The following is a 27,105-nucleotide window of genomic DNA, read 5'->3' as shown; positions in this document are numbered from 1 at the left end:
CAGTAGCCATAACTGACCACTTGTGATTTTGTTTAAAAGGTGAAGCCAACATAATTCTTTCTGCAGGAAAAACCCCTGACACAGAATATAAGATTTGTTTAATTTTTATTACAAGAACAAAACATTTTGTAAAATGTTTTTATTACAGTTGAGAATACAAAAAAAATGTGTTATTTGTTGTGACTTGTGACATGAAATTTTGAATAACATTTTTGTGAAAATATTATACATTTATCTCCTAGTTGTTTCCTCCACCATGTCATATTCTTAACATACAAAACTCAAACTATGAGACATACTATAACAAAATACAACAAAACAAGACAGCTGCCAAATAATTAAAATAACAAACAGCACTGGTGATCCGCCACATTTTAGATAGTTCTTAGGGTCAGACTGTGTAAATAGATGTTTTAGATAGAAAGGCTCATTTCAAATAGATTTTATTTTCTCTAAATCAAAACACTTGGATATTAGGCACACAAAGCCATCATTCATCACATTATTGTTGAACCCTCTGAATACAAATGCAGCAGAAGCTGCTTGCAGGACTCATTGTAAAGTTCCCTTTTTTACTTAAAATTTGATAAACAGAAAAATACAATATAAAGACCTACATATGGTGAACTACACAATTTCGACATGTTAAAAAAATGATTGACTTTTACCCACACATCACAGTCAAGTACTGTAGATACTGCAAGGAATGGACACCTTCATGGCTGAAGACCAAAGACAGGTACACTGCACAAAAAAGTCTTCAGATCTCCACATCACTTTCTTTATCATGATCATGGTCACCATCATAAAATTCATTCGCAGCTTCAGGTCTGTGATGAAACAGAAGTTGTGCAAATAGTTTAATAAACAAGGTCAGGATATTCAACATACAGCCAAGCAGCAGTCATTAGTTCTCATCTCTTCAGGATCAATCTCTTTTGTTTACTGACAAACTGTGGATTTTGAATTTAGATTTTTTTATGCGAGTAAGTTGCAAAATATATTTTTAAAGAATAAATCAAATGTACTCAACATTTACTACTAAACTAATGGAGGGAAAGGCTGTTCTATCCTGTAGCTTTCTATTCATCAAAATTGGGGGAGCTGCAAAACAATTTCCTCAAAAAATGTAAGCAGAACAACTTTAACACATAATAATAATCATTACCCACAAATGATGATAACAACTTTGTAGTTTTTATTGTTAATTGAACCACAATGATTAAAATTACTGCTTTTAATACTCTTTTTTTTCCACTTTTTTTTTTACAATGGCTATGACAGTTTCTTCTATACATTTAACAAGTTTCCTAAACACTTAACATGGTTAGCACATCATCTGTCTTTGTAGGCTATACAATTAACCCATTTCTTGTTGCTTTGATACAAAATGCATACAAATGCTTGAACCTTTTTTACACACAAGCTCAACCAAGACCAAAACAATATAATTTCAGTCAACTTTACAAATGCTTTATCACTGTATTTTTTGTATGTATTCACACTGTACACACTTACTTTTTATTTTTTTTTTATATTTCCCAAATTATGTTCAACAGAGCAAGAAAATGTTTACAGTATGTCTGATAATATTTTTTTTTTCTGGAGAAAGTTTTATTTGTTTTATTTCGGCTAGAATAAAAGCAGTTATTTATTTTTTAACACCATTTTAAGGAAAAAATTATTAGCCCCTTTAAGCTACAGAACAAACTATTGTTACACAATTGTTTGCCTAATTACCCTAACCTGAATAGTTAACCTAATTAAACCTTTAAATGTCACTTTAGGCTGTATAGAAGTGTCTTGAAAATTATTTAGTAAAATATTATTTACTAGATATTATTTAGTCATCATGGAAAAAATAAAATACATCAGTTATTAGAGATCAGTTATTAAAACTATAATGTTTAGAAATGTGTTGAAAAAAAAAAAAAAATCTTCTTTCCGCTTAACAGAAATTTGGGAGAAAAAAAATAAACGGGGGCTAATAATTCTGACTTCAACTGTGTGTGTATATTAAATTATCTATGGTGACGAGGCTGGCTTCAACTTGGTGAAAAGACGTCGCTGTGGGAGAAACATACATACACACATACTGTGCCGGGCCAAAAAAGCCAGGCAAATGCAGAAGACCAGTCAGAATTATTTGAAATAATAGTTGCAGTGCTTTTTCTGTTAGTATATCTTGCAGTAATATCCTTTTGCAAATAAAGTCTGTACTGAGACAATTTTTTGTCTTTTTTTTTTTATTTATTTATTTTTTTTTTACATAAACTGTACATTTTATAAAGCTACGTGTTGGTCATTAATTTTTTGTATTGAATTTCTGCAGCAAAAGAAACAAAATGCATTTATTAAATCCAACAACACAAAAACGTAGACAGGCTTCAAAAATAATGGCAGACCTGACACATGAAATAATGCAGTCTCTGTCATTTCAGCAGATGATAGTGTTCTTTTGTCAATGTGTTATGATCGACTAAATGTTCCTGTTAGAAGAGAACACATGATAGTGTTTTGAATAATGAATTGATTTTGAAACATGTTTGCAGTGTTTTGTTAGACATGATGTATTGTGCTAGTTTACTATTGTATTTTAAACATTGGTTTTGGGATTTAGTTTACAATGTGTGATTTTGACCATAAAATTAACCGTTTTGACAAATTGTGTGTTTTAGGTGTTTAAGTGCGTTAAGAGTTTAGGAAACTTGTTAAATGTATTAAAAAAATGTAAAACATCTCACAGATGCCAAACACATGACTACAAGTGATAAAGTTAGATATTTTCACCTAGAAAAGTTCTCTTCTGATCCTCTCTCTTCAGGATCAGCCTCGTCTGGTCGCTCGTAGCTCAGCAAATCAGAGGGAACGTCGTGGATCTGGACACTTGGTGCATGATTCAACATCTTCAAATTTTCAAACACAGTTTGACGAATTTGTTCCAAATACTGGAAAACAACAAAAACAACAAAATAAGTTAATGTATTCGCTACTGACCTTACTGCTAAAGACAATACTGCATATACATATAAAACATTTATCAAACATTTACCTGAAATAACATCTGATTGGAAAAAATCTTCTAACCGTAAAGGGCATTAAGGTAACACTGTATAAAACCTCACACTATGAATCATTTACTAAACATTAGCAATTTATTAGTTCATGATTATAGCATTAGCTCTACATTAAGACATTATCAAGCAGTTTTTAAATACAGCTACAAATAAAATAAACCACAATAAAAATATAGCACAATAATTAATTAGTATGATAAAGAGCCTCCGTTCGCTACCTATAGAGCATCACTTTGTCTTGGGAATGACAGACATAAGTCCTGCATAGTGCCCAGGGGGGTTTTAAGGCATTATGTTTCTTTGGGGCTTCTTACACTCTCCTGCATGTAGGATAGACAGTGAAGGTGGACTCATCAGAGAACAATAAGTATTCCACATTGTCCACAGCCCAAAATGTACAATGCTGGCACCATTGAAACAGGTGTTTGGCATTGGCATGAGTGACCAAAAGTTTGACTAGAGCAGCCCAGCCATGTATGTTTAGCCTGTGGAGTTCCCATTGAACAGTTTTGGTGGAAACAGAAGAGTTGAGATGCCTCGATTTCTGCTGTAACATTTGAATGGTAGGGTCAGAATTTGGTGTCAACAACATGAAAGCATGGATGCATCTTATCTTGTATCAAGGGTTTAGGCTGGTGGTGTAATCATGTGGGAAATATTTTCTTGACACACTTTGGGCCCATTAATACCAATTCAGCATTTTGTCAACGCCACAGCCTACCTGAGTGTTGTTGACCATGTCCACACCTTTATGACCACAGTGTACTTATCTTCTGATGGCTACTTCCAGCAGAGTAACACACTATGTCATAAAGCACGAATCATCTCAGACTGGTTTCTTAAACATGACAATGAGTTCACTGTACTCAAATGGCCTCTACAATCACAAGATCTCAATCCAATATAGCACATTTGGGATGTGATGGACAGGAGATTTGCATCATACATGTGCAGCCAACAAATATGCAATATCGACCAAAATCTCTGAGGAATATTTCCAGTTGTTGAATCTATGCCAGGAAGGAATAAGTCAGATCTGAAGGCAAAAGAGGGTCCAACCCGATACCAGCAAATGTACCTAATAAAGTGTCCGGTGAGTGTAGGTTTATAAACATATATATGTTTTATATATTTATATATACACAATGGCTGTGCCATAAACAGAGTGAGGACCAAACAACAGAATAGCCAGGTATTTCTATTAGAAACAGACAAAAATATTATGCACACCCTTGCTTATAAATGAGATTGAACACGACTGCCCCCTACAAGGAATGCTCATTATGTGCCAGAGAACTTCACCACAGTCCACGCTCTGCAGCGGCAGATCATGGGACTCATTTCCTTGAGATCCACATTCTTAAAGTCATTCTTCCCACACTATCACCCAGCACATATTATAAGCTTGTGTTTCATTTGAGCACCACAAGGTGTCATTGAGACCACAAATATTACTCACACAAACTCTGGCTCGATTCATGTGGTAAAACAAGCCTCTCATTTCCCTATGGGCAAAGAATTGTACAAACAATTGTCAAATGAAAATAAAACATATTAATCTTTGTACATGTATAGCTTTTTTTGGCTTGATTGTGTAGTTTGAGAGGAAAGTCAAGAGAGCATTGCAATAGTTCAGCCTGGAGAGAACAAGGGCTTGGACAGTTGTGCAGCATGTTCGGATAGGAACACAGAGGTTAGGCAGAAACACCAAAAATTCTGTGAAATGTTCAACATTATTATATGTTTGTCAAAACTGTGTTGTTCTCACAATTGTTTACTGTCAGTGAGAAAGACGATTTAATAGATAATATTTTGGGCAAATAATTAGAGGGTTTGAAAAATGATTGTCTTCTTAGCTCATATTTACCAAGGCCGCCAATATAAGTGGAGGTCAGTGAACATCACAGTGACAGAAATAGTAAGCGCAGAACATGAAACATTCTAATTCTCTTTTAAACTGTTGGTTTTGCATTGTTTTATTTTATTATATTATTATTTATTATATTCGTTTACATCATTTCTTAATATATTTAGATAATTTCTGGGTTTAGATCATTTCTTTGAATGTGGTGTCAGGTCCATTAGTCCCACTGTACATGGTAATCCAAACCTATTGTAAATGTAAAAACACAAAGAAACAAAAAGGAAAATTATACATACTTGTCTAGAATTTTGGTTTTCTATCCTTGTGCTGACATCTGGATGAAGTGTGAAGTCTGGAGCAAAATATTCAAAGTATTCTGTGCAGAAAAAAAAAAAAACAGAAATGAAAAAAAAACAACAACAACTACGTACTATAGGATACTTTTAAAGCAGATCGGAGGTTGTGTACACCAAGGACCTTTCTATTTAGTGGCTAATCCATACAAATCTGTATACTCTAGTATGATTTTCTTAACCTCTAATGACGGTTGGGTATAAGGATGGGGTTAGATGCCATGCCTCCTTTTTAAAATCGTACATTTTCGTACTACTGAATTTATACAAATTAGCCACTAAACTGATAAAACCTACAATAGTTACGTTTCATCGTGAGATCAGGCTGGATATACAGTCGACATCAAATGTTTACAAACACCTTGCAGAATCTGCAAAATGTTTATTATTGTTTTATCAAAATCAAAGAGATTATACTAATTTTTTTATTTAGTACTGACACAAGTAAATAGCTCTCTTTTGGGTGCTAATGAGGAAATGTTCAGCTATTAGTATTATTTATGTACACCGCTGGCCTTTGTTGATCCCTACGCTTACATTGCACAAAGTGCTTGTTTCTCCTGATCTCTACAGAGATAAGCACACTGACATTGTGAAAATCCTTGCATGCATGAAATATTGCACATTATGACAAGTTTTGCTTGTTATACAACTGAAAACGCGCTAGATGCACTCATTCATTTTCCTTTGGCTTAGTCCCTTATTTATCAGAGGTTGCCACAGCAGAATGAACCACCAACTATTCCGGCATACTAAACATGTTTTACACAGCAGATGCACTTCCAGCTGTAACTCAGTACTGGAAAACTCACATACACTACAGCCAATTTTATTTAACCAATTTACCTACAGTCCATGTCTGTGAGGTAACAGTGCTAACCCCTTAACCACCGTGCTCGTACTAGATATAATACCATTTCAAAAAAGTTTTTTAATTGGGAGTTTTAGCATTATGAAGTACTATAAAGTTTTCTTGCTGGTCAGTGACTCATGATTTAGTGTTACAATGTTTTCTATGGTTGCCTATTGATAGTTTTCATTCACATGACCTGTGCTCGTAAAAAAAAAACAAAAACAAAAACAAAAAAAAACTATGGGCTGTAATGGCAGCTAAACTGGGATCTCCAAAAAGACCAGCAGAAAACTGTCACTTTCCATCTGTTTCAAGCTACAGATATTTTGATTTTATACAGGGATTTGAAAAAATATTGACATGGTCCACCCACCATCACCTGCCTAATAAATTCATAAATTCATCAGCTTAATTGAGAGAACCTTTTCTTAATGTTAACTCTTCTTTATCTCCAGGCCACGTTCCAAAACGCTTTAAAGCTAGCTGTTATTAAGCCTCTTATTAAGAAACCACAATTTATTTATTTATTTGATTATTTATTTATATATTTTTAAAGTTATTAACACTTTTAACTTTTGTTTGTAGCTCTATTAGAACTCACCTGCAACACACAATGTGTTGTGAGCAATATTCACCCTTAGAAGTAGCAAAGATTAGAACAGATCCTCAGCACTACATAATATGTAAATGCAAAAACAAATAATTATTGATGTCTTTTCTTTATGCAACACAGTTAATGACTTACCACTATATGGAAGTTCATCACTAATTGACTCCTCAACAAGCAATGATGTTTCAAATGTCCTGAAAAAAAAAACAAGTGAAAATAGAATGATTACAAAGGTTTTAGAGGCATTTGTAGTGATGCTTTCCAAACGAACAGTGACCATCTGAGTCAATTCACCAATATCCTTTGTTGTCCATTGGTGTCCATTGGTGAAGGTTATGTACAGGGGTTATACAATGAAACACCTGGTTTTAGACCACAATAATTTATTAGTATGCTGTAGGGCCTCCTTTTGTGGCCAATACAGCATCAGTTCCTCTTAGGAATTACAGGCAGAAGTCCTGCACAGTAGCCAGAGGGATTTTGAGCCATTCTTCTGACAACATAGTGGCAAAGTCACTACTTGATGCTGGTAGATGAAGACGTGTCCTGGCTAGCTTCTCTGAAACACTCAATAATATTTAGATCTGGTGACTGTGCACAGGAGATGTTCAACTTTACTTTCAGGTTCATCAAACCTTTGTGTTGGTGCATCATCATCCTGATACATGGCACTGCTTTCAGGATACAATGTTTGAACCACTGGATGCACATGGTTCTCCAGAATGTTTCGGTAGTCCTTGACATTGACGCTCCCATCTAACACAAGTATTGGGCCTAGGGAATGCCATGATACTGCAACCCAAAACATCACTGATCCACCTCATGCTTCACTCAGGGCATGCAACAGTCTGGGTGGTACGTATCTTTAAGGCTTCTCAACACCATAACTCTCCCAGGTGTGGGAAAGACAGTGAAGGTAGACTCATCAGAAAACTACATATTTTAAATCGTCGAGAGCGTAACATTTTTGAAACTGACATTTGTCACTAGCACGAGTGACCAAAGGTTTGACTATAGCAACTAACAGTTTTGGTGGAAACAGCATAGTTGAGACAACCATTTTATTCTGCAGTGCGTTGGGCTGCTGTGGTTCTATTCTTTTTTTTTGGATACAATCTGGGTTGGCACCCGGACATTCCTTACAGACAGATTCCTCTTGCTTCTAGTTACTCCGGTTGGATGTAGTTCATCTTTCTTGGTGGTATGCTGACAGTAGCCTGGAAACCGTAGCTCTTGATACATCACAAAGACTTGCTGTCTTAACCCTGGTTTATACAGTTGAAATCAGAATTATTAGCCCCCCTATGATTTTTTTTTCTATCTTAAATGTTTCCCAAATGATGTTTAACAGAGCAAGGAAATTTTCACAGTATGTCTGATAATATTTTTTTCTTCTGGGGAAAGTCTTATTTGTTTTATTTCGGCTATAATACAAGCATTTTTTATTTTTTTTAAACACCACTTTAGGGACAAAATTATTAGCCCCTTTAAGCTTTATTTTTTCTTTATAATCTACAGAACAAACCATCATTATACAATAACTTGCCTAATTACCCTAACCTGCCTAGTTAACCTAATTAACCCAGTTAAGCCTTTAAATGTCCCTTTAGGCTGTATAGAAGTGTCTTGAAAAATATCAAGTAAAATATTATTTACTGTCATCTTGGCAAAGATAAAATAAATCAGTTATTAGAAATCTAAAAAAGTTACTAAAACTATTCTGTTTAGAAAAGTGTAGAAAAAAAATCTTCTCTCCATTACACAGAAATTGGGGAAAAACATAAACAGGGGGCTAATAATTCTGACTTCAACTGTACTTCTGCATTGACTGATTAGCGTGACCCTCGGCGCACGCATGCATAGAGAGATGCTGCATGCACTGGTAAAGAGTGTGTGTGTGTGTGTGTGTGTGTTTTTACAGCGGTTTGACTAATAAATATCAATTTGTAGCTAAATCGTTTGCGGTGCCAAACAGCATTTCCCATCGTTTACATCTTTGCTACAGCATACCGTTAATGCTAGACTCTGTACAGCATACCGTTAATGCTAGACTCTGTACAGCATACCGTTAATGCTAGACTCTGTACAGCATACCGTTAATGCTAGACTCTGTACATGTCATGATCAGTTTTAATAAATAAATACACTTACAGGTTGCGAGTCCACAGCTTCTGCTCGTTAGAGCTGCTCCTTTAAGGAGATTTTAACCGAATCCAGCAGTGAACTGGGAGAGAATTTGGTAGCTGTGTTTTGTCAAATCATGCTTGCTATGTATTTTATTTATAATTCTCTGGAACATAATTAATATTGAACTGTAAGCACTTCTGTCTTTGTGTCGTGTCCCTTGGAAGACCAAATACAGAAACAGAAGAAGCTCTGTGAAAATAGCAGGGTTTGGACGGCATTTTGGCTCTCTCTGCTGTAATGTTACAGTGCCTCTGGCCACGCCCCTTAGCTGCGCAGTGTGTGTGCGCGCGGTAAAAGTACTTTTGTGATCTCACTGGCCTGGAAGCATTTTTTTGTAGTCCCCAAAATTAGTTCATTGTAGGCTTTGCTAAGCTAACTCTGTAAAAACCAAGGTCTCCCTTTTCATTGAACTTTGAGCATTTTACATTCAGAGATGCTGTTTATGTTCACACAGCTACATTACACATCAACTAAAGTTTAAAATATGATATCGTAGTAGACCACCCCTTTAACGTTAATAAAGTGGTTCAAAATCGCTTATTTTGAGGCAGGAACTGGTGGACGTGCAACAACTTTAACCATAAGGTAAACACAAAACAAAACTTTTCATCTGGAGCTTCTTCACGAGATTTGACACTTTTAAACACTCGCTCCAATGGACTCGCGTGGCTCTCAGTCCCTTCCACACTCGTCAGCGCTACCAAGCCTACCAATCACAGAGCTTGCGCTACGTGTCATTGTGAAGTGTAGTTACATTTTTTGAGAAGTGCATGTTATTGACGCCGACGGCCCTGGCGAGGGCTATGCGTCCACGAGTGGGCTGCACCGTAGCATACACGTGTGCTTGACGTACAAGTATAAATAAAGCTTTAGTCACAGATGCGCCAGCAAGATGTGCACAAACAGTCCTCTTTTGAACTCTGATATGTCACCCATATTGCTGGTGAATCCGCCAGTGAAATGGTGCCAGCACTCTGATAATTAAACCATTACACTCTGCTCTTACCAGTGGAATGTGCAAGAAATGAAGATTGTCCACCAGGCTGGTCAATTTAACCTCCAACACTAAATTGGCCAGAGTTTCATTGTCCAACCCATGTATTTGCAATGGTCACTTTGAGGAGATAAGTTATTATAGAAATATTAGTCATTAATAGTTGTGACACAGGATAACAAGTGAAAAATACAAAATTACGATACTGAAAAAAACATTTCTGGTAATATAATTTTTTTTTCAGTATTTTACATTTTACTCTGCATTATACTGATAAACTGTGCAACTTCATATGTGTTTAGCACTATTAATGCAGATGATAAGTGTATAAATAAGTGTACAAAAGAGTGTCATACATTTTTGTTGAATCAAAAAATTTACTAAAGACTCTTGATGTCTTCTGAACACTATTAGCATTTAAGATAATACATTATTTAGTGAATGATTTTTCAGTTAAATTTAATATCCAATTAGATTATCCACACTTAGAAAAAAGCAAAAAACTAACAAACATACCAACATCTAGCCACATTCCTCACGGTGTACCCTCCTCCACCCAGAACAAGCAGCGGAATTTTGAAGCCCTTCACAAACTCCACACATTCTCTGAAAAGGAATACAGTTTAAAACATGATTTAATTATCAGGTTTACATACAAAGTATTTTAGGAAGTAGTTCAAAAAATGATTGAAAATAGATTAAAAGATATGAAAGTACAGTGTTTTCCTACCCATGTCCTCGTATGCTGAGATTAAAGCATCCTAATCGATCACATCCCAAAGAATCTGCTCCACACTGACAACAAAAGAAAAAGGATGAGCAATAAAAGCAACAACATCTAACAATGATTCACTGAGAGAAGGTTTTCTCACCTGAAGAACAATACAGGTTGGCTGATAAAAGTCTACCACCTGCTTGATAACTGGCTGAAAAAGTTGTCTGTAACCTAAGAATATTTAAAAAATATTATACACCGTAAAGCCAATTTAAACAATAAATAAATAAACAACATTTGCAGTGCAACAACGTGCAGAAAACATACACCAAAATTAGATTTAAAGGATTATATTTAAACAGAAAATCCATCCATTTATTGATCTTTTTAATAAAAAAATTCAAATAACAATAGAAGTCAAAATTAAGGTGCAGAATAAATGTATGCTAAATGCGTAAAGTGCAGGGAAAATATTCAAAACGTAAATCAAAAATAGTTCAAAAGATAACAATGAGTAATACATAAATGAAATAATAAAAAAAATATATATATATATAACAATTTCTAAAGTAACCTATAGCCAGAATGTTAATTTAATGCAGATAATGCTAAACTGGTGCAGCAAAACATGCACCCTGTACCCAACAGCCGCGTTTCCACTATCGTGCCTAAAGCGTTTTTTTTTTTTTTTTTTTTTTTTTTTTTTACCAATATCTGGTTCAATTCAATGTCAACAGCTCCTTTAAAAAATATTATTCCCAGGAAAAAAGATGATGTGTTCAATACTTATTTCACCCACTGTATCACATGAGCTAGTGTCATAATTGTGCTTGATCTTTTACAATTTTAAAGTGGGTTTACACTTTTATAATTCAGGATAAATTCATTTCTTATTACAGACACAGTGAAACATTGAAAGCCCTGCTGCTTATAGATGGCTCCTCTGGTGGAAAGTGAAACTTAAATCTTAAACAAGTGGTTGGATTTACTAAAAGGTAACCTTTATCTTTACAGCATTAATTAGCAGAATGAACCTCCAGAATGAACCTCCAACTTATCCTGGATATGTTTTAAGCAGGGGGTGCCCTTCCAGCTGCAACCCAGTACTAGCCAGTTTACTTTATTCAATTCACTCTTTTGGACTTGGTCATACCTTTGTGTCCTATATTAGTCTTGTGTACAGTGATATTTACAGTATAAAAGTGAATTGTACATCAACCAGACCTTTTTAGAGTCAAGGGGATTAAGACAAGGATGTCTGCTGTCAGGTTTACGCTTTGCTATTCCTAATGAAACTTTTTTAGGTCTGTTGAAAAAAAGGACTATGTGGTATTGGAGTTACTGGTTGAAATAAAATTCCCCACAAATAGGAACTAATAGCAAATGTTGATGGTGTAACTCTGATAAGCATTAATTACAATGATGTTGAGAATATTGTTTTACGTTTTGAGTATTTTTCAAAAAGATACATCTCATGGTTTCATGGTTTCCCATTCTTCTATGGAGGAGCGCCACGCCAAAATTCATTCCGCCATGGCTACATTACAGCTTCTCATTCAAAAGATTAAATTTTTTTAATAGCGGGTAATAATCGCACCAAAAAGGTAAGTGAATTATAACAGTGCAAACTTTTCTGTAACCGTAGTAGTGCTGTGCGTCATTTGCTTAACCCTTTAAGGTTACGTGCTGACTGGCTGTCTGACTGACTGACAGGTGATTGATGTGTGAGGCCAGCAAACATGACGAATAGCCATTTAACTTTACTTCAGGATGCAATAATACCGCTCTGTAGGTCTATTAGAGACATTTATAAATATTTCTAGCAAATCTAATAAATGCTGGAGACATACTCGTTACATGAACGCACTTCAGCAGCGTTTATTTGAGAGTGCACAAGAAGATCTGCACGCTCTTGAAGTGCCTTATATTTGAGGTGGCATGCAAGAAGTTTTGTGCACAAACAGAGGAAATCGGCACGCAAGCAAAGAGATCTGCATGCTGTAGGCTATTACATAAATGTGATTTCGACTTCTAATACTGCGCTCACGACATTTGTCATTAAAATAACGCCCCAGGTAGCTGGTAGATTTGTGTAAAAAAAGGCCTGCCGCCACAGCTGGAAAAAATCCTAGAGGAAACACTGCATCTGCATGTATAAATTGGGAAAAATCTAATTGTTTACTGATATGAGACTGGCAATACCTCCTCAGTTAACAAAACATGGGGAAATGCATGCTTTAAACCTTGTTGAAATGACAAGTATTTCCCAGTAAGGACTAGGATAAAGCGGTTGAGTGAGTTACTGACAAAAACCAAAAGTGGATTCTCCCACAGCTTTCATACAGAGGAAGATTCCTAGTGACTAATAACCGGGCTGCTTCAAATACACACTGAATCAAAAATTACCACAATGAGACTAGAAGAACTGCAAAAAAAAAAACTGTACTCTGATGATGGTGTGTCATGGATTCAGTATTGTTTGTATAAAGATCTTGGAAGATTAGACCTTGGCAAAGAATTATTCTTAATGGAATCATGATGATTAAAATGTGTATTGTTCTCTTTTAAAATTTCTCAGTCATGTAACTTAAGCTTTCAAAAGTGAGGGATGAAAATAGTAGTTGTGCAGAATCTTTGTTTTTAAAATTAATATCTTTAGAAAATCTTCTAAAATTAGCATCCATAAGGTTTTGTCATTAAAATGTTTTTAAATTCTGTAGTAACCAGGTCAAAGTCTTGCTTTCTACAGCAAAATATCTATGGCAAACACTTCAGTCACTTGCTGACTAGGTTGGGATTAGGTCACTAAGAAAGGTGAAAGCAATACTTTACAGTTTCAAAGCTTGTTTTCCCCCCGGATATTAACAAGGCAATAAATTTTGCTTTAGATGATTTTTGGCTTTTTAGGATGTTGTCCATCTGTTATTGCTAAGCAACTGTCACTGATTTACAATCAAAACTGGGAGGAACTTTTCAGCACATGCCATCTTGACACTGGTTCCTGAGGAGAAGGGGTTGTGTCGTGCCTTTATCTAAACATCATGCTGGTGTTTAAAGAGAGCAAAGCCGGTATCGATGTATCAAAATATCAATATTTTTGACAACACTAACTTGCACAAAAAACAAAAATTGCACTGTGTACACCTGACTTTAGAGCCAAAGCATTCTTTCCTATAGGCAACCTCTTTTATCATTTATTTTAAATAAGATTACTGCTTTTCTTTTAAAATGGAGCAATGGAGAACGTTTGACTCAAGTGCACATTGTTGAGCGTTTTTGGAGAAAATAAATATATTTCAGTGAACATGCAAACCTTAATATTTAATGATCTCAGATGAACAGCTAATGCATTTCATAGAGTATACTGTTGAATAATACCTTTACAATGCAATTTATAAACTTTATATAGATTCAAAAACTTACTCTGGTCATCAATGCCATCTCGCAGAGGGACATTCAAGCAGTAATAGCGGCCGCTCTCAGCCCCCACTTCATACATGTCACCTTAACATAAAACAAAAGAAATGAATCTATTATTCAAACTGTTTAATGCCACTAAGTAAATTTGTAAAGATAACATTTTTTAGTCTAGAAGATTCATGTAACAATGTTTAAGCTATTTAATGAAAACACCACATTTGTATGTACCAGTAACAGTACCTAAAACAATATGACTGACATGGTCAATAATTTTTATTGGGCAATGAGAACATACCAGTTCCTGGGAAAAAATAGTTCCCATATTTGTGGAAGGACACAGTCATGACCCTGTCTGTGAGATAAAATGCTTCCTGTACACCATCCCCATGATGAATATCAATGTCAATGTAGAGCACACGTGGATGATACCTATCAGAGATAAACAGCAAATATGCATAGATAAGTCATAACTAAGGCCAAACCAAAACTTCTGGATTTACTTGGATGAAGCTGACACCAAAAATGCTTTGTAATAATTATTTTTAGTCCAGCAGAGTTCTCGCTTTATGTGAAAGCTAAATGATAACAACAATAATAATGAATTTAAATAAAGAAAACTATTTAATAGGAAAAAATTTATGAAATCAACACAACTGCATTTTTAACCACTTTATCCAAAATCTAACCACTAGCACATTTAAGACTTTTAACATTTACATAAATTATGCAGACTGAAAAAAAATTAAAGCCATCAAAAGTTAAAAGTGCCACTGCCACAGTTAAAAGTTGATAAAACAGTACAGCTCACTCCAATGTTGTGCTTACAAGAACCATCTACAGACTTTTGGAACATTATGAAATTAACCAGGTTTTGGAGGCAAAAAATGTCAATGTTTTCAGATTGATCAGATGTTCAATGAGCCACCACTATATTAATATTAAAGGGCTAAATATTAAAGGGCTTCATTACAAACCAGTTTTTCACCCTGCACAGGTATGTTACAATATTCAAACTGAAACTGAAAACCACAATACACCCATGACAGTACACACTGTTCCATAGCATACTATATCTCCCCACACCTCCCAGCACTATCTACCACCACCCATCGCTTCCACCAGTCATTGTTAAAGGACAGAGAGGATAAAGTCTCAAAATAAACTAAATGCTTTGTAATGGTCATATAGAAGGAGCTTGATTAAGAAAACAGAATGATCCAGAAGACGCTAGTAAGTGATTGTTCACAGCCATGGCATCATTTTCAAAAGTCTGGAACCCAACCCTGCAGATTTCAAACTAAAATGGATCTGCAGCGCCTTCTGTTTGTTTACTGCACAGAAAACTCATGTGAGAAATGAAGCAAGTTGACCTTTGCTGCTGTCAAATGGAAAAGCCCATCTTTAAGTGGGTGGCACGGTGGGTAGCGCTGTAACCTCACAGCAAGAAGCTTGCTGGTTGGAGCCTCGGCTGGATCAGTTATTTCTGAGTTCACATGTTCTCCCTGTGTTTGTGTGAGTTTCCTCCGGGTGCACCCCACAGTCCAAAGACATGTGCAATGGGTGAATTGGGTAAGCTAAATTGTCAGTAGTGTACATGTGTGAATAAATGATAGTGTATGGATGTTTCCCAATAATGGGTTCGGCTGAAAGGGCATCCACTGCATAAAACATATGCTGGATAATCCCTGATTATTAAAGGGACTAAACCGAAAGGAAAATGAATGAATGAATAAAAGTCTTTTAGTTTGCCTAGATCACTCCACTGGTCTAAAAAATGCCTGTGTTTAAAGTTAGGGTAAATGTGAATCTAGTGTTCTTTAACATTGCTGGTGCCACACCATGAGTCCTGCTTTCAAAGCAAACAGAGCCAAACCAAACTGTACATTGGCTCCAATACTGAGAACCAAATTTATTAAAATCATGGTCTTGGTGTGGTATTGTTAGATCCATAACTCAGAAAAGCAAAACATCAGCAAAATCTACACCTATGTGATGTGATATCCTTTTACCATCTCTCACTTACTTCAGGAGTTCAAGAATACTGATGACAATGTCGTTCACGTAACAAAATCCAGATGCCTGGAAAAAAAATAGATTTATAAAAACTTACATGGACTTTCAAATGCACAGCATGTGCCTACTAAAGTTTTACAATGTAAATCAAACACTACTATTAATAATTGATGCTAATCATAGAGTATGTTTTTTCTTGAACTTTTGTTTTATTAAAATAAAAAGCTTACCTCAAACTTTTTTGCATGATGTAAACCTCCCGCCCAGTTTATAGCAATGTCACAAATCTATGCAATAAACAGCTGAATTAATATTTATTGAAACAATGCCAGAATTCAAAAACATTTCAAGATTTTACCAAAGAAGTTACCAAATAAGGTCTTTTTTTAACTCTGTATGTTGGATTTGTAAGTAAAAATTGTAAACCATATAATTCTATATAAATTGTAATCCATATAACTTTTTTTCTTTTCTTAATTTTGTTATGAGGGTGTGGATATGAACTCAATTAGGCATGTGATCCTTATTGAGCAAGTCCCAGAAAAAGCTAAATTTAACAGTGAAAAACAAGTAGATCGCAGCACATCAGAAAAGCACAGTGGCTTGGTCAGCATGGTTCTTAAAAAGCCACTTAATCTTTTCATGGCACTTTTTCTTTTTTCTGTAAAATAGATACAGATACAAAAGACATACAAAACAGGATCAAAAGAATAGTGAATCTGGCCCGCAGAAAACAATTGTGCAAAAAGATAATGTTATTACATCTACCATTATTTCCCCCACATTATTATGCAAATGCTGTTTATTAAATTTTTGTCAGGTTTAAAGAAAAATGTTAACGATGAATGTGTAAGGGCAACATTTCTACTCTCTACAAACCTTGTGATTTAACTGAGTTGCTCCTTGTAATGAGGCACCTGTGTATCTTGAACAAAACTCAAACAGACCTGGAAAGACAGGACTTAGAACAAAAAAAAACAAAAAAACCCTGATTATTAGAAAACTCTTATTTAATCTAATGTTTTAAAGCATAACTACATATTATATCAAATAGAGTTGCTACTTTCTTAACCAAAAACTCAATCAATGTTTAAAAAGACTGACATATATCATGTGCTGTTAAACTGTTACTTTAAATATTTACTTTAAAAGCATTTTTATAAATGGAAGGAAACTTACCAGTCATCTCCTACATTGAAAGTGTTGAGACTCTTTGTGAAGCCCTGCATGTTGTTTGGACTGACCTTCTGCAGAAAGTCTATGTAATCCTCAGAGTGGAACCTGCACATGTCATGCTGGGATGCCTTGTAGGGTTTGAAAACCTGAAAACAAATGCTTTGCTCATAAGGACGAGAATTATTTCAAAAGAGAAAAGAGATTGGACTAAAAAAAGATTTTTAAGCAGTTTTTCCTACCATCATCTTCTTGTATAGTCCATAATGAAGTACAAGACTATGTGTGAGTGATAGTCTATGAGGTTTCATTGGATGCCCAGCACCTGGAGCATAAAAAGAAACAGAGAAGAATGAATGAAAAAAAGGTAATTTAAGTTCACATCAAACTGCCAAGGTCTTGCTATTTTAGACAAAAAAAAAGCTTTTTTACTATGATTACATCAATTGATCATGCTGTTACTCTTGAAACTATAACCACTAGATGGCAAATATGTTATAGTGAGAGACTAGGAGCCTGGAGGAAAAAAGATAAAAGTAAAAAGGTCGCGAAACACCAAAACACATTTATGTGTCATATATGTTTCACACGCTGCTATAAACACCATTAAGACACATATATTTCACAAAAAAGTGAAAATTGGTTGTTTCTGCGTTATTTCGAGCAAATTTGCTCTTCCGGTTTGAAACTAATTTTTGAAGCTGTGTCACACTGATTAAATCCTTGCGTGTATTCCAGTGTAGAGAGTGGATGTCTGTCCCTGGGAGTACTTTGTGACGTCTCTGAGTGTGTAGGATTAATTCATGGGAAAGACTTGATCCAAACTAATCAGCGCGCTCTATCATGAACGAAGTGCAACTTCATTTGTATGCATGATCGCTTTCGAAGACTTTCGCGCACACGAAAACTGCTTTTTACCTGTTACAGTGTTCAGACGGCAGAGAGATGCCAAGTTGTGTTGCCAAAACAAGTGGAAGAAGATGAATTGTTTGGAATTTTTGCCACATTCTGTCACAGAATAGTCTATCGTTATACACACACGGCTTTCTGACGCTACCTACGGAGTGCATCTAAGTTACAGAGAAATGCAGAGGTTTTTTTTTATCATTCACTGTGCGGAATCAACATTTTATTAAAGCTACACTCTTCCAGCAGTTCTTTGAGTGCTATACCTTGTTTGTCACGGTGGGTAGGGCTGCTCGATTTTGGGAAAAATCACAATCACGATAATTTTGGTCATAATTGTAATCACGTTTATTCAAAACAATTGAATTAATTAAATTGAACGATTGGATGAATAATCACTAAACACTGCGTTTTGACACCTTTTTGACCATTAAAACACTCACATTAACATGACTTTAGATGCTCTGCTCGGCCCAATGTGCGAATGAGACCGAATGTTGACCGCATGCTTCTGACTGTGTGCGTGCCTCAAGCCTGGTTTATAATTCTGCGTCAAATGACCGGCGTAACCAACGGCACATGCAACGCGCATAGCTGTGCATTTATACTTCTGCTCACTGTCACTGTTGGTGTGCATTAACACTTCCAAAAAGCTAGTTGGCAGTGAGTTAATGTGTCTCTGTGTCGAGTTTCTTTGCCTGTGTTTTGTTCTTTCTGAATGCTTCCGGGATGTACAAGTGGCTCAAACTTGTTCATTTTGAGGCAGGAACCGGTCAAGTGTGCAACAACTTTACCTATGAGGTAAACACAAAACAAAACTTTCCATCCGGAGCTCCTTCACGGGATACCACACTTGTAAATAATCGCTCCAGCGGCCTCGCGCCATTCGCGCGGCTCCTGGTCCCGCCCAGACTCGTCAGCGCTACCAAGCCGACCAATCACAGAGCTTGCACTACGCATCGTTTCGACATGTAGTTTCATTTTTTGAGAGGTGCACATCAGCGACGCCAACGGCCACGGTGTAGGGCTATGCGTCAACGCTAGGGATGTAACGGTATTGTAAATACCGTCATACCGCAATATTAATTTTTTCCGATATTACCGTAGTCGCATGACTCGATAAAACTATAGGTCATCTGAGAAAATTTGCTCAGGCGAATGAAGCAAACGGGAGGTAGCGGAAACTACAATTCCCATCAGCCTAGGCGTGGCCATCATCCTTTGCGGTCTGTTGTCGCTACAGATCCAGTAATGTGGAAATGGAGTGTGCTGCTAGAAGCGGGGATGATAAAGAGCTGGAAATGATCAAACCTGATCAGCTGTGTTGTCGCGCGCATACTGTAAAGCGGGGAGGGGGGCGGGACTGAAGCGCGGGACAAAGGGTGTGTCGCGTCGCTGGGGCACTTTTGATCATTTTGGAAGGGCATTTTCTATCCAAGACTAAAAAGGGCATGTGCACTGCACAGGTTGAGCTCTATGTGTGCACGTGCCTGCAAGTTGGGGAATACGACTAATAACAGTCATGGGGACTGCAGAAACACAGCACACTGTTCAGATTGATGCAGACATTGACTTGTACCGCAAAGAGACCTCTATCTCACTCATGGTTTGTCCTCTCAAGTGGGGGAAAGACAATGCACAACGTTACCCACTGCTGTCAACCTGGGCCAAGTCATATCTTTGTTCCAGAAACCTCAGTCCCAAATGAGAGGGTTGTTTTCTGTTGCAGGGGATATTGTGAATACCCAGAGATACCAGCTTTTACCAGATTATAGTTATATGATAATTTTCCTTTAAACCCATCTCTATCTAAGTGAGTGAGTGATTAAATGTTGAATGTGATGAGTTTTCAACAATACTAAATTGAAACTTTATTTTTTTACATGGTTTAATATTTTTTTGTTATTAAAATTGAAGTTCCTGTTTCAAAGCTTACAGATAGATGACTAATTTCTATGTCATTGACACTTTTGGCACTTTTTTGGAGTATTTTCATAAGTTTTGTTTTTTCCTGTAAATGATTCAATAAATACCGTACCATGACATTCATACTGAGGTATTAACGTACCGTGAAATTCTGATACCGTTACAACCCTAGTCATTGCCGTAGCATACGCGTGCGTTTGACGCAGAAGTATAAATCAGCCTTCACACACACACAGGAGCATGCGGTTTAGTTTGCACTTTTAAGAGTAACAAATGTTTACAACTGGAAAGGGGGAGGTAAACGGTGGGCATGCATGAAATGTTCCTGAATGAAAGTGCCAAACTGAAGTTAAAGTTCACAAATTAATAATTTGGCAAATAATTAAATTACTGATGTCCATGTAAACACAGTCAAGTCTTTCTCCCCTGCGTCTGTGTGTTTGTTTTGCCTGTGAAAATCAGCGCTTACCCAAACGAAACTGCCATTTTTTATGCAAAATCTTCCCTCTTTCCCTCCCCCTAAACTCTCGCCTAAACAGAGCTGGACACACCCGCTTGCCTGACTTTTTCCAAACTAGAGGTGTGAAAACACCCTGCTAAAACAGTTTTGCTGCCCTTTAAAGGGCACTGGGGGTGTACTCACACAAGGCTATTTGAATATGCAAACCCCTTGCTGCACATCAGCTAGTACTTTCAACAAACCTAAAGCAATTTTATTGTGGGGAGCTAGAGCACTTCTATTTCTGACAGAACAGTCGCCTCATCAATGACATAAGCATACTTGGGCTCAGAAGGTAAACCTGCAGTTTGAGTGCAGGCGAGGGGAAAAGGGGGCTCAACCATAGAATCACCAAGAGGCAACACTCTAGTGCAATTTGGGAAACAGCCACTAGATGGCGGGGCGGTCATTTTGGAATGAAAATTCCAATAGAACAACAGCATTTTATAAGTCTGAAAAATAAACTATAAAAATTTCTGATGATTGACATAGTAAGTGCTGTATTGTCGTCTTTCAGGTTGTATCTCAGCTTTAATGCGCTTTTTAAATAAATAAATAAAAACAAAGCAGTTGCTTGCCATCGCGACAGCAATAAGATCCTATGGACAGACGATCGCTTTCACTCCAAAATGGCGGAATCCGGGGCTGTTGCTGAGCGCTGCTGTTGCAATTGAACGTTCTATTGAGTGTAAATTCTTGGTCATTATAAGCTCTATGATACCATGCCACATTGAAAAGTGCAGATTGAATATACACATAAGTTCAGTAAGATCATAATCAATGTCAGTGGTAACGATGTCTGGCCACATAAGTCAGATATCTAAAAATAAAGTTAAAGAGGTGTGTGATCTTTCAAGAATGATGTCAGACACTGTAATTTGCTCTGGTTCCCTGACCGCTTATTGTGGTGATAAGTTTCACAGCTGACTGACATCACTCAATGACTGGATGTCCCTTTTGGTGGGTGTACGGCAGAAAGTTTCAGTCGATGCCATTCTTGCTCGAAGAAATGTCAAAGTAAAGCTGTACGGGTTGTTCACATAACATTTGAGAAGCACTTCTCACAAAACAGGTGCTTTATAACGAGATTTGATTATTACGGCAGATAATTGTCTGCAATTATATAAAATAATTAAATAAATGCACCCTGAACACATACAGCCCCTTACAGTCTCCAATATGTTACCAATTATAGAAAAACAACACACAGCATACATTTAGTCCTTACTTGGGTTCGAAAACAACACACAACATAGCCCACAGTAAAGCCTGGTTTATACTTCTGCGTCAAGTGACCGGCGTGACCCACAGCGCATGCAACGCGCGTAGCTGTGCATGTATACTTCTGCGCGCTGTCTCTGTTGGTCTGCATTACACTTCCGAAATGCTAGTGGGCAATGAAGTGTTAATGTTCCTCTGTGTCGAGTTTCTTCTCAGCTGTTTTGCTTTTCCTGAATACTTCCTGGATGTATAAGTGGCTCAAACTCGCTCATTTTGAGACAGGAACCGGCGGACGTGCAACAACTTTAACTATGAGGTAAACACAAAACAAAACTTTCCATCAGAAGCTCCACACTTGTAAACAATCGCTCTATTGGGCCGACCAATCACAGAGCTTGCGCTGCGCGTCGTTGCTACGTGTAGTAACAATTTTTGAGAGGTGCCCACGGCGAAGGGCTATGCGTCAGCGCTGTAGCATACGCCGGCGTTTGACGCAGAAGTATAAATCAGCCTTTACCTTTCATCTGTATCTTTAATCTTCACCAGCACATGTAACCTCTGTTAAAAAAGTAATTCTGTCATTCTAGTTCATAACAGTCCAAAAGGCAATGATAACAGTTAAACACATCAGTTCGTTCATCTTTTGGGTTGCTGAAAGAATCATTTGCTCCTTTGTTTTTTTGCACTTCACTCGTGTTTGTCCTTTTCTAAAAGGATCGGATATCAAGAAGATCCGCTGAGCTGACATACGATCGATCTACTGATGAATCCACTGATCTTCATGGCTTTAAAACACTTTAGTGTCCCTGTATCTGTGTTTGCTCTCAGTAAATGTGATAAGACAATGCTTAAACATGCATTTCATATCATGCATGCATATATTAAAATATAAACAAATTTCTCAATTAACATAACTTAAAGATACAAATAAACACACCATATGCCTCGTCAGGTTGGAGCTGAATAATTTTATAATCTGCATATTCCAAGGCTGACAGCTTATAACTGACTAGTCGATATTCATCCAGATTCCGTGGTTGGTTAGTCGCGGGAAAAGGAATAAAGAATTCAGATGCTAGTGCTGTCTGAAATTCCCAGTCATTCATTTTCTTTTCGGTTTAGTCCCTCTATTAGTCAGGAGTCGCTACAGTGGAATGAAATGCCAACTTATCCAGTATATGTTTTACGCAGTGGATGCCCTTCCAGCTGCAACCCATCACTGGAAAACATAAATTCCCATAGTAAATTAGCATTTTTCTCAGACTCCTACTGTATTTTCATGTCAAGTAATGTAATTTTAAAGCCCATAAAAAAAATGTCCATAAAATTGAAATTAGAGAACCTACGCAAAAGCCTAATAAAAAAAAAAGTTAAGAAAATTTCAGACGGCAATTAGAGGTTCTTGCATCAGAAGTCTTTAAATTCACAAATATATGTGCACTGCAGATACGCCAGCTGAATTTACCTTACATTTGAGAGACTCACATTCTCTCTCTTTTTTTTTTTTTTAAACAATGCACTCACTGCAACGTCAGAGAAACTCAAAGCGCTCTGTTTGTCCACATGATTTAATGCGTTTTTAAAAAGGAAGCATTAACAGGATTTTAAAAATGAAAACAGCAACATGAGGACATTATGCTGGTTATTGGTTGTGAATTTGTGTTTCAGCTTATTTTTTATTAACCATCCAGCACTAATATGTTGACATTCTTACATCACAATACTAACCTTGGAATTCAGCAATTTAGAGAGTGAAATACATCTTCTTTACCTTTTAAAAAAGAATTAGAATTTTCTTTGGAATTTTACAACTGAAGTGCTCTGTATTTGTGTTTTTTTTTGTTTTTTTTTTGTATGTATCATTATGCTGGAAAAGTTAAAACTGTTGTTTATACATTTCTAAGGGTGCTTTCACACCTAGACTTTTGTTTCAGAACCTGTCTTGTTTCCCCAGTTAGCACGGTTCGTTTAGCATATGTAAACTTAACAATCTCGCTTGGATCCACGGCAAATCAATCCGTTGCCTGAATGAGGTGGTCCCGGCTCGATTGAAACGAACTCGGGAGTGGATCCATTGTAGTGAGGAAGCAATACGATCCGAACCAGGCTATATCACAGTGTATTTTGGATATGTAATAGGCATATATAGGCTTAATGGAAAGAGAATTATGAGTAGGGCAGGATGTCGTTCCTACCGATAAATGTGCGTTTCATGTCAAAAACGAAAGTGAAAGCATGCTTAAATATTAACAAGAGCTGTTTATGCGTTAGGAAAACTGACCAAACAGCAGTCTTGGTTTATCTGTTATTTCTCTTTATAAATGTAAAGCTTATAATGCATAAGCCAACTGCCATGTCTGAGAAAGTCTTACCTCTGTATTACATCTGATGACGATGTCTGTGGGTGTCACCATTCAAAATTAAGGCGCAGCTTTTCACTTATATTGTCTTATTGCTTATCGTTATAAATTGTAATAAGGACTCATGACAGCTAAGTGGGACTGAAAAATAAATTACGAAACTCAAAACAATGTGAAGAGAGTTTACTCGCTTGTGACTTGTTTTAGCTATTTTGGTCTGTTTGGAAACTTTGCCGTGTGAAAGCGAAACGCACCAAGAACAAAGAGCAACAATGTAACAATTTTAATGCCTGTTTCGAAACAACTGACCCCTAATGGTCATTATAATTCTTGATTTCAGTGGAATCTACACATTACATTTATTTAATTAGAAAAACCAAGCTGATGGGGTTTAAATTAAACCGATATATTGCACAATTGCACAGCGCTCCTTAATGAATAGAAGCCCTAAACAAGTGGAAAAAACATTTAGAACAATGGTCTCAAACTAAATTCCTGGAGGGCTGCAGCTCTGCACAGATTAGTTCCAACTTAAAATAAGCACACCTAATAAAACTAAATGAGTGCTTGTTTGAAATTTACAGATATGTGTGCTGAAGATGGGTTGGAACAAAACTGTGCAAAGCTGCGGCCCTCCAGGAATTCAGTTTGACACCCCTGATTTAGAATATTCATTCTAATGCTGAGTTCAGACTGCATGATTTTTAGCCCCGATTTTGACTCACCAACAGTTATGGAGCAATTGCAGACAAATGCCTGAAATCAATGGCAGATCAGTACTGGATCACGTGAGTAACAATCACACAGTGTAAACTATCAAAGACATGATCTGAGACAATCACAGATGAGTCGCCGACACCCATGAGATATCTCGCCCGCTAAATATCTGAAGCTGTCTGCTATTCAGAATCATGCAGTGTGAAATGCTTTGAGCAGCTCGTTATGTTCCTGCACAACCGGAGAGGCTTGAGCCTGTATGTAGGACCCTGGTTTTAATGGTATTGTTCCAGATCTGTCCAGTAGGGAATGCAAGATATATACACAGCATAATGATTCGGACAGCCCGATGATGCAGTAACAAGCGATCATGAGTGTTCAGGCATTTTAATGGAACTGATATAAGGTACACCAAACCCTAGCTGTGTGACATTGTAATCCTGCTGCTGGAGCCTCTGCGTGTACTGAAGAAGTTCTGTGAGTGACATCACTGGGTATCGGTGTGTTTTCACAAGTTCAAGTACATAAGATCACTATTGGGCCCAATACCAATACCAGTTTCGGTGCATCCCTTAAAATATTAAATAATATAAATTTCTAATGATCTAATTTTCTGATTTCAAAATAAAAATACATTATTATAAAACATTAATATTATGTGTGTTTATATGCTATATGCTACTTGTGCGTTTACCTGCAGGCATAGCGAACAGGAGCTGGGAAAAACTTTAATTACAGACATAAATGAAAGATTAATAACATTTTTTGTGGAAGCAGGACAGAATCTTGCAGGAGCAGTGCCAGTAAAAATGTCTCAAATGACAAGCATTTGTGCATAGGCATGGGCCTGTATAAGATTCTGATAGTATGATAGCCTTGAATAAATACATCACGGTTTTGCGTTATTGTGATTACTGCTCTAAAATATATCCTTCTTAAATGTCTGGGTAAAAACTAAAACTTCTTTTCTTTTTTGAAGACAGTATATTTTATTTTGAGAAACATTTAAAGTATTTTGGAACAGTAAACATGTGACGCTAAATGAATTATTGACTTCAGCTGTCTTCATTTGTTTTTTTTTACAATTTAAAATCGCATCTTTTCTGCTGGAGATACAGATAAACTAAAAATTATTAGAGAACATTTGAGATGGTTTCAGTTCTTGTTTTTTTTTTTTTCTTTTTTTTATCTATTTGTTTAACTTGTTTCTTATTAATCTATTTATTAATTATCATTTATATTTCATCAGTTTATTTAACTTGCTTGTTATTTGAATCCCATTTGTTATGTATTAGTTTTATTCAACAGTCAAGTACGCTGATTCATGTAAAATTGTAAATATAGATCAAAATGTTCATCTTGCAATCTTCTATTCTTGAGTACTCTATTTTTGTTTGTAGTGCTGAAGTCTGAATGTATCGGTTAGGCAATGTTGATGTAAACAGCTATAGCTGGGCAAACTAATTAAGGTTAATTTAAAAACAATAATATTATTAATATTAATATTAATAATAATAATGCATTTTATTCAATAATTAAAGTAAAACATTAACACTTAAATTAATCTATTGGGGTAATTCTACAGTAGCTTTTGTAATACAAGTATAGACACATAGTAGAACCACTTACACTATTCTCCACAACTACAGGGTAAACTATACTATAATAGAGCATAGTTTATTGTTGTAAACACCTAAAATATAGTACAGTATTACAGTCCGCAGTAGAATTCATTAACAAGTGTTGTAAATACTATAGGCCGATATTTACACTATAGTATGTTTCTAAAATACTATAGTTCTTACAACATTTTTATAGCATTTTTTCTCATCTGGGCATCGCCGCATACAGGAGTAAACAGTAATTTAAGCGTTATCATCCATTAGCAACCTATGCTATACGATACGTTAAAATCTTACCATAGTGAAAGTTCCCCACGTCTGGGTCGTAGAAGTACGCAGTTCGATTGGTCATGTTGCAACAGAGTGTAAATAAAAGCAGTTATTTCTAGCACGAGAAAACAAAAATGTTTTAATTATTCTAATTTCTGTTCAACGCCGCCGCCATCTTCTCTAAAACAGCAAAAAAAAATCACTTCCGCTTCTTCTTCTTCTTGATGGTGTCAAATCCAACTTTTGGTGCCTTACCGCCACCAACTGAACTGGGGTGTGGAGTGGCAATGCGAAGGAGAGAAGGGAAATTAGACTATATCGTCTT

At 36.3% G+C, this 27,105-nt stretch overlaps 2 protein-coding genes across 7 annotated transcripts in view; one reads left to right on the top strand and one right to left on the bottom strand.

Annotated features, from left to right (window-relative positions):
- Window positions 1-27,105, top strand: part of znf711 (ZFX family zinc finger ZNF711) — a 280,678-nt gene that overhangs the window by 49,284 nt on the left and 204,289 nt on the right. The window lies entirely within an intron of this gene.
- hdac3 (histone deacetylase 3) lies at window positions 89-26,998 on the bottom strand. 5 transcript variants are annotated; one of them, XR_015506667.1, is made up of 15 exons: window positions 26,808-26,998; window positions 17,502-17,584; window positions 17,266-17,408; window positions 16,966-17,047; window positions 16,317-16,373; window positions 16,097-16,152; window positions 14,369-14,502; window positions 14,077-14,157; window positions 10,811-10,884; window positions 10,669-10,733; window positions 8,866-10,544; window positions 6,893-8,810; window positions 5,238-5,317; window positions 2,791-2,948; window positions 89-830 (listed from the first exon to the last, which is right to left on the bottom strand). XR_015506667.1 is itself a non-coding variant. In XM_087280311.1 (15 exons), the coding sequence occupies exons 2-15, from the start codon at window positions 17,568-17,570 to the stop codon at window positions 761-763; spliced, it is 1,218 nt and encodes a 405-aa protein (XP_087136437.1). In that variant the 5' UTR covers window positions 17,571-18,699; window positions 20,318-20,749; the 3' UTR covers window positions 89-760.

This window comes from Danio rerio, chromosome 14 (assembly GCF_052040795.2).
Source record: "Danio rerio strain M-AB ecotype USA chromosome 14, GRCz13ab, whole genome shotgun sequence".
Lineage (NCBI taxonomy): Eukaryota > Metazoa > Chordata > Actinopteri > Cypriniformes > Danionidae > Danio > Danio rerio.
This window is presented reverse-complemented; position numbering and strand designations above follow the sequence as displayed.

Excerpts from the sequence above, each read along its gene's own strand:
- hdac3 (XM_087280311.1), bottom strand. The coding sequence starts at position 17,570 with ATGAAACCTCATAGACTATCACTCACACATAGTCTTGTACTTCATTAT. Across the intron at positions 16,374-16,965 it reads CAACTCAGTTAAATCACAAG|ATTTGTGACATTGCTATAAA; the intron begins GTTTGTAGAGAG and ends TTTATTGCATAG. Across the intron at positions 10,734-10,810 it reads CAACCTGTATTGTTCTTCAG|TGTGGAGCAGATTCTTTGGG; the intron begins GTGAGAAAACCT and ends TTTTGTTGTCAG.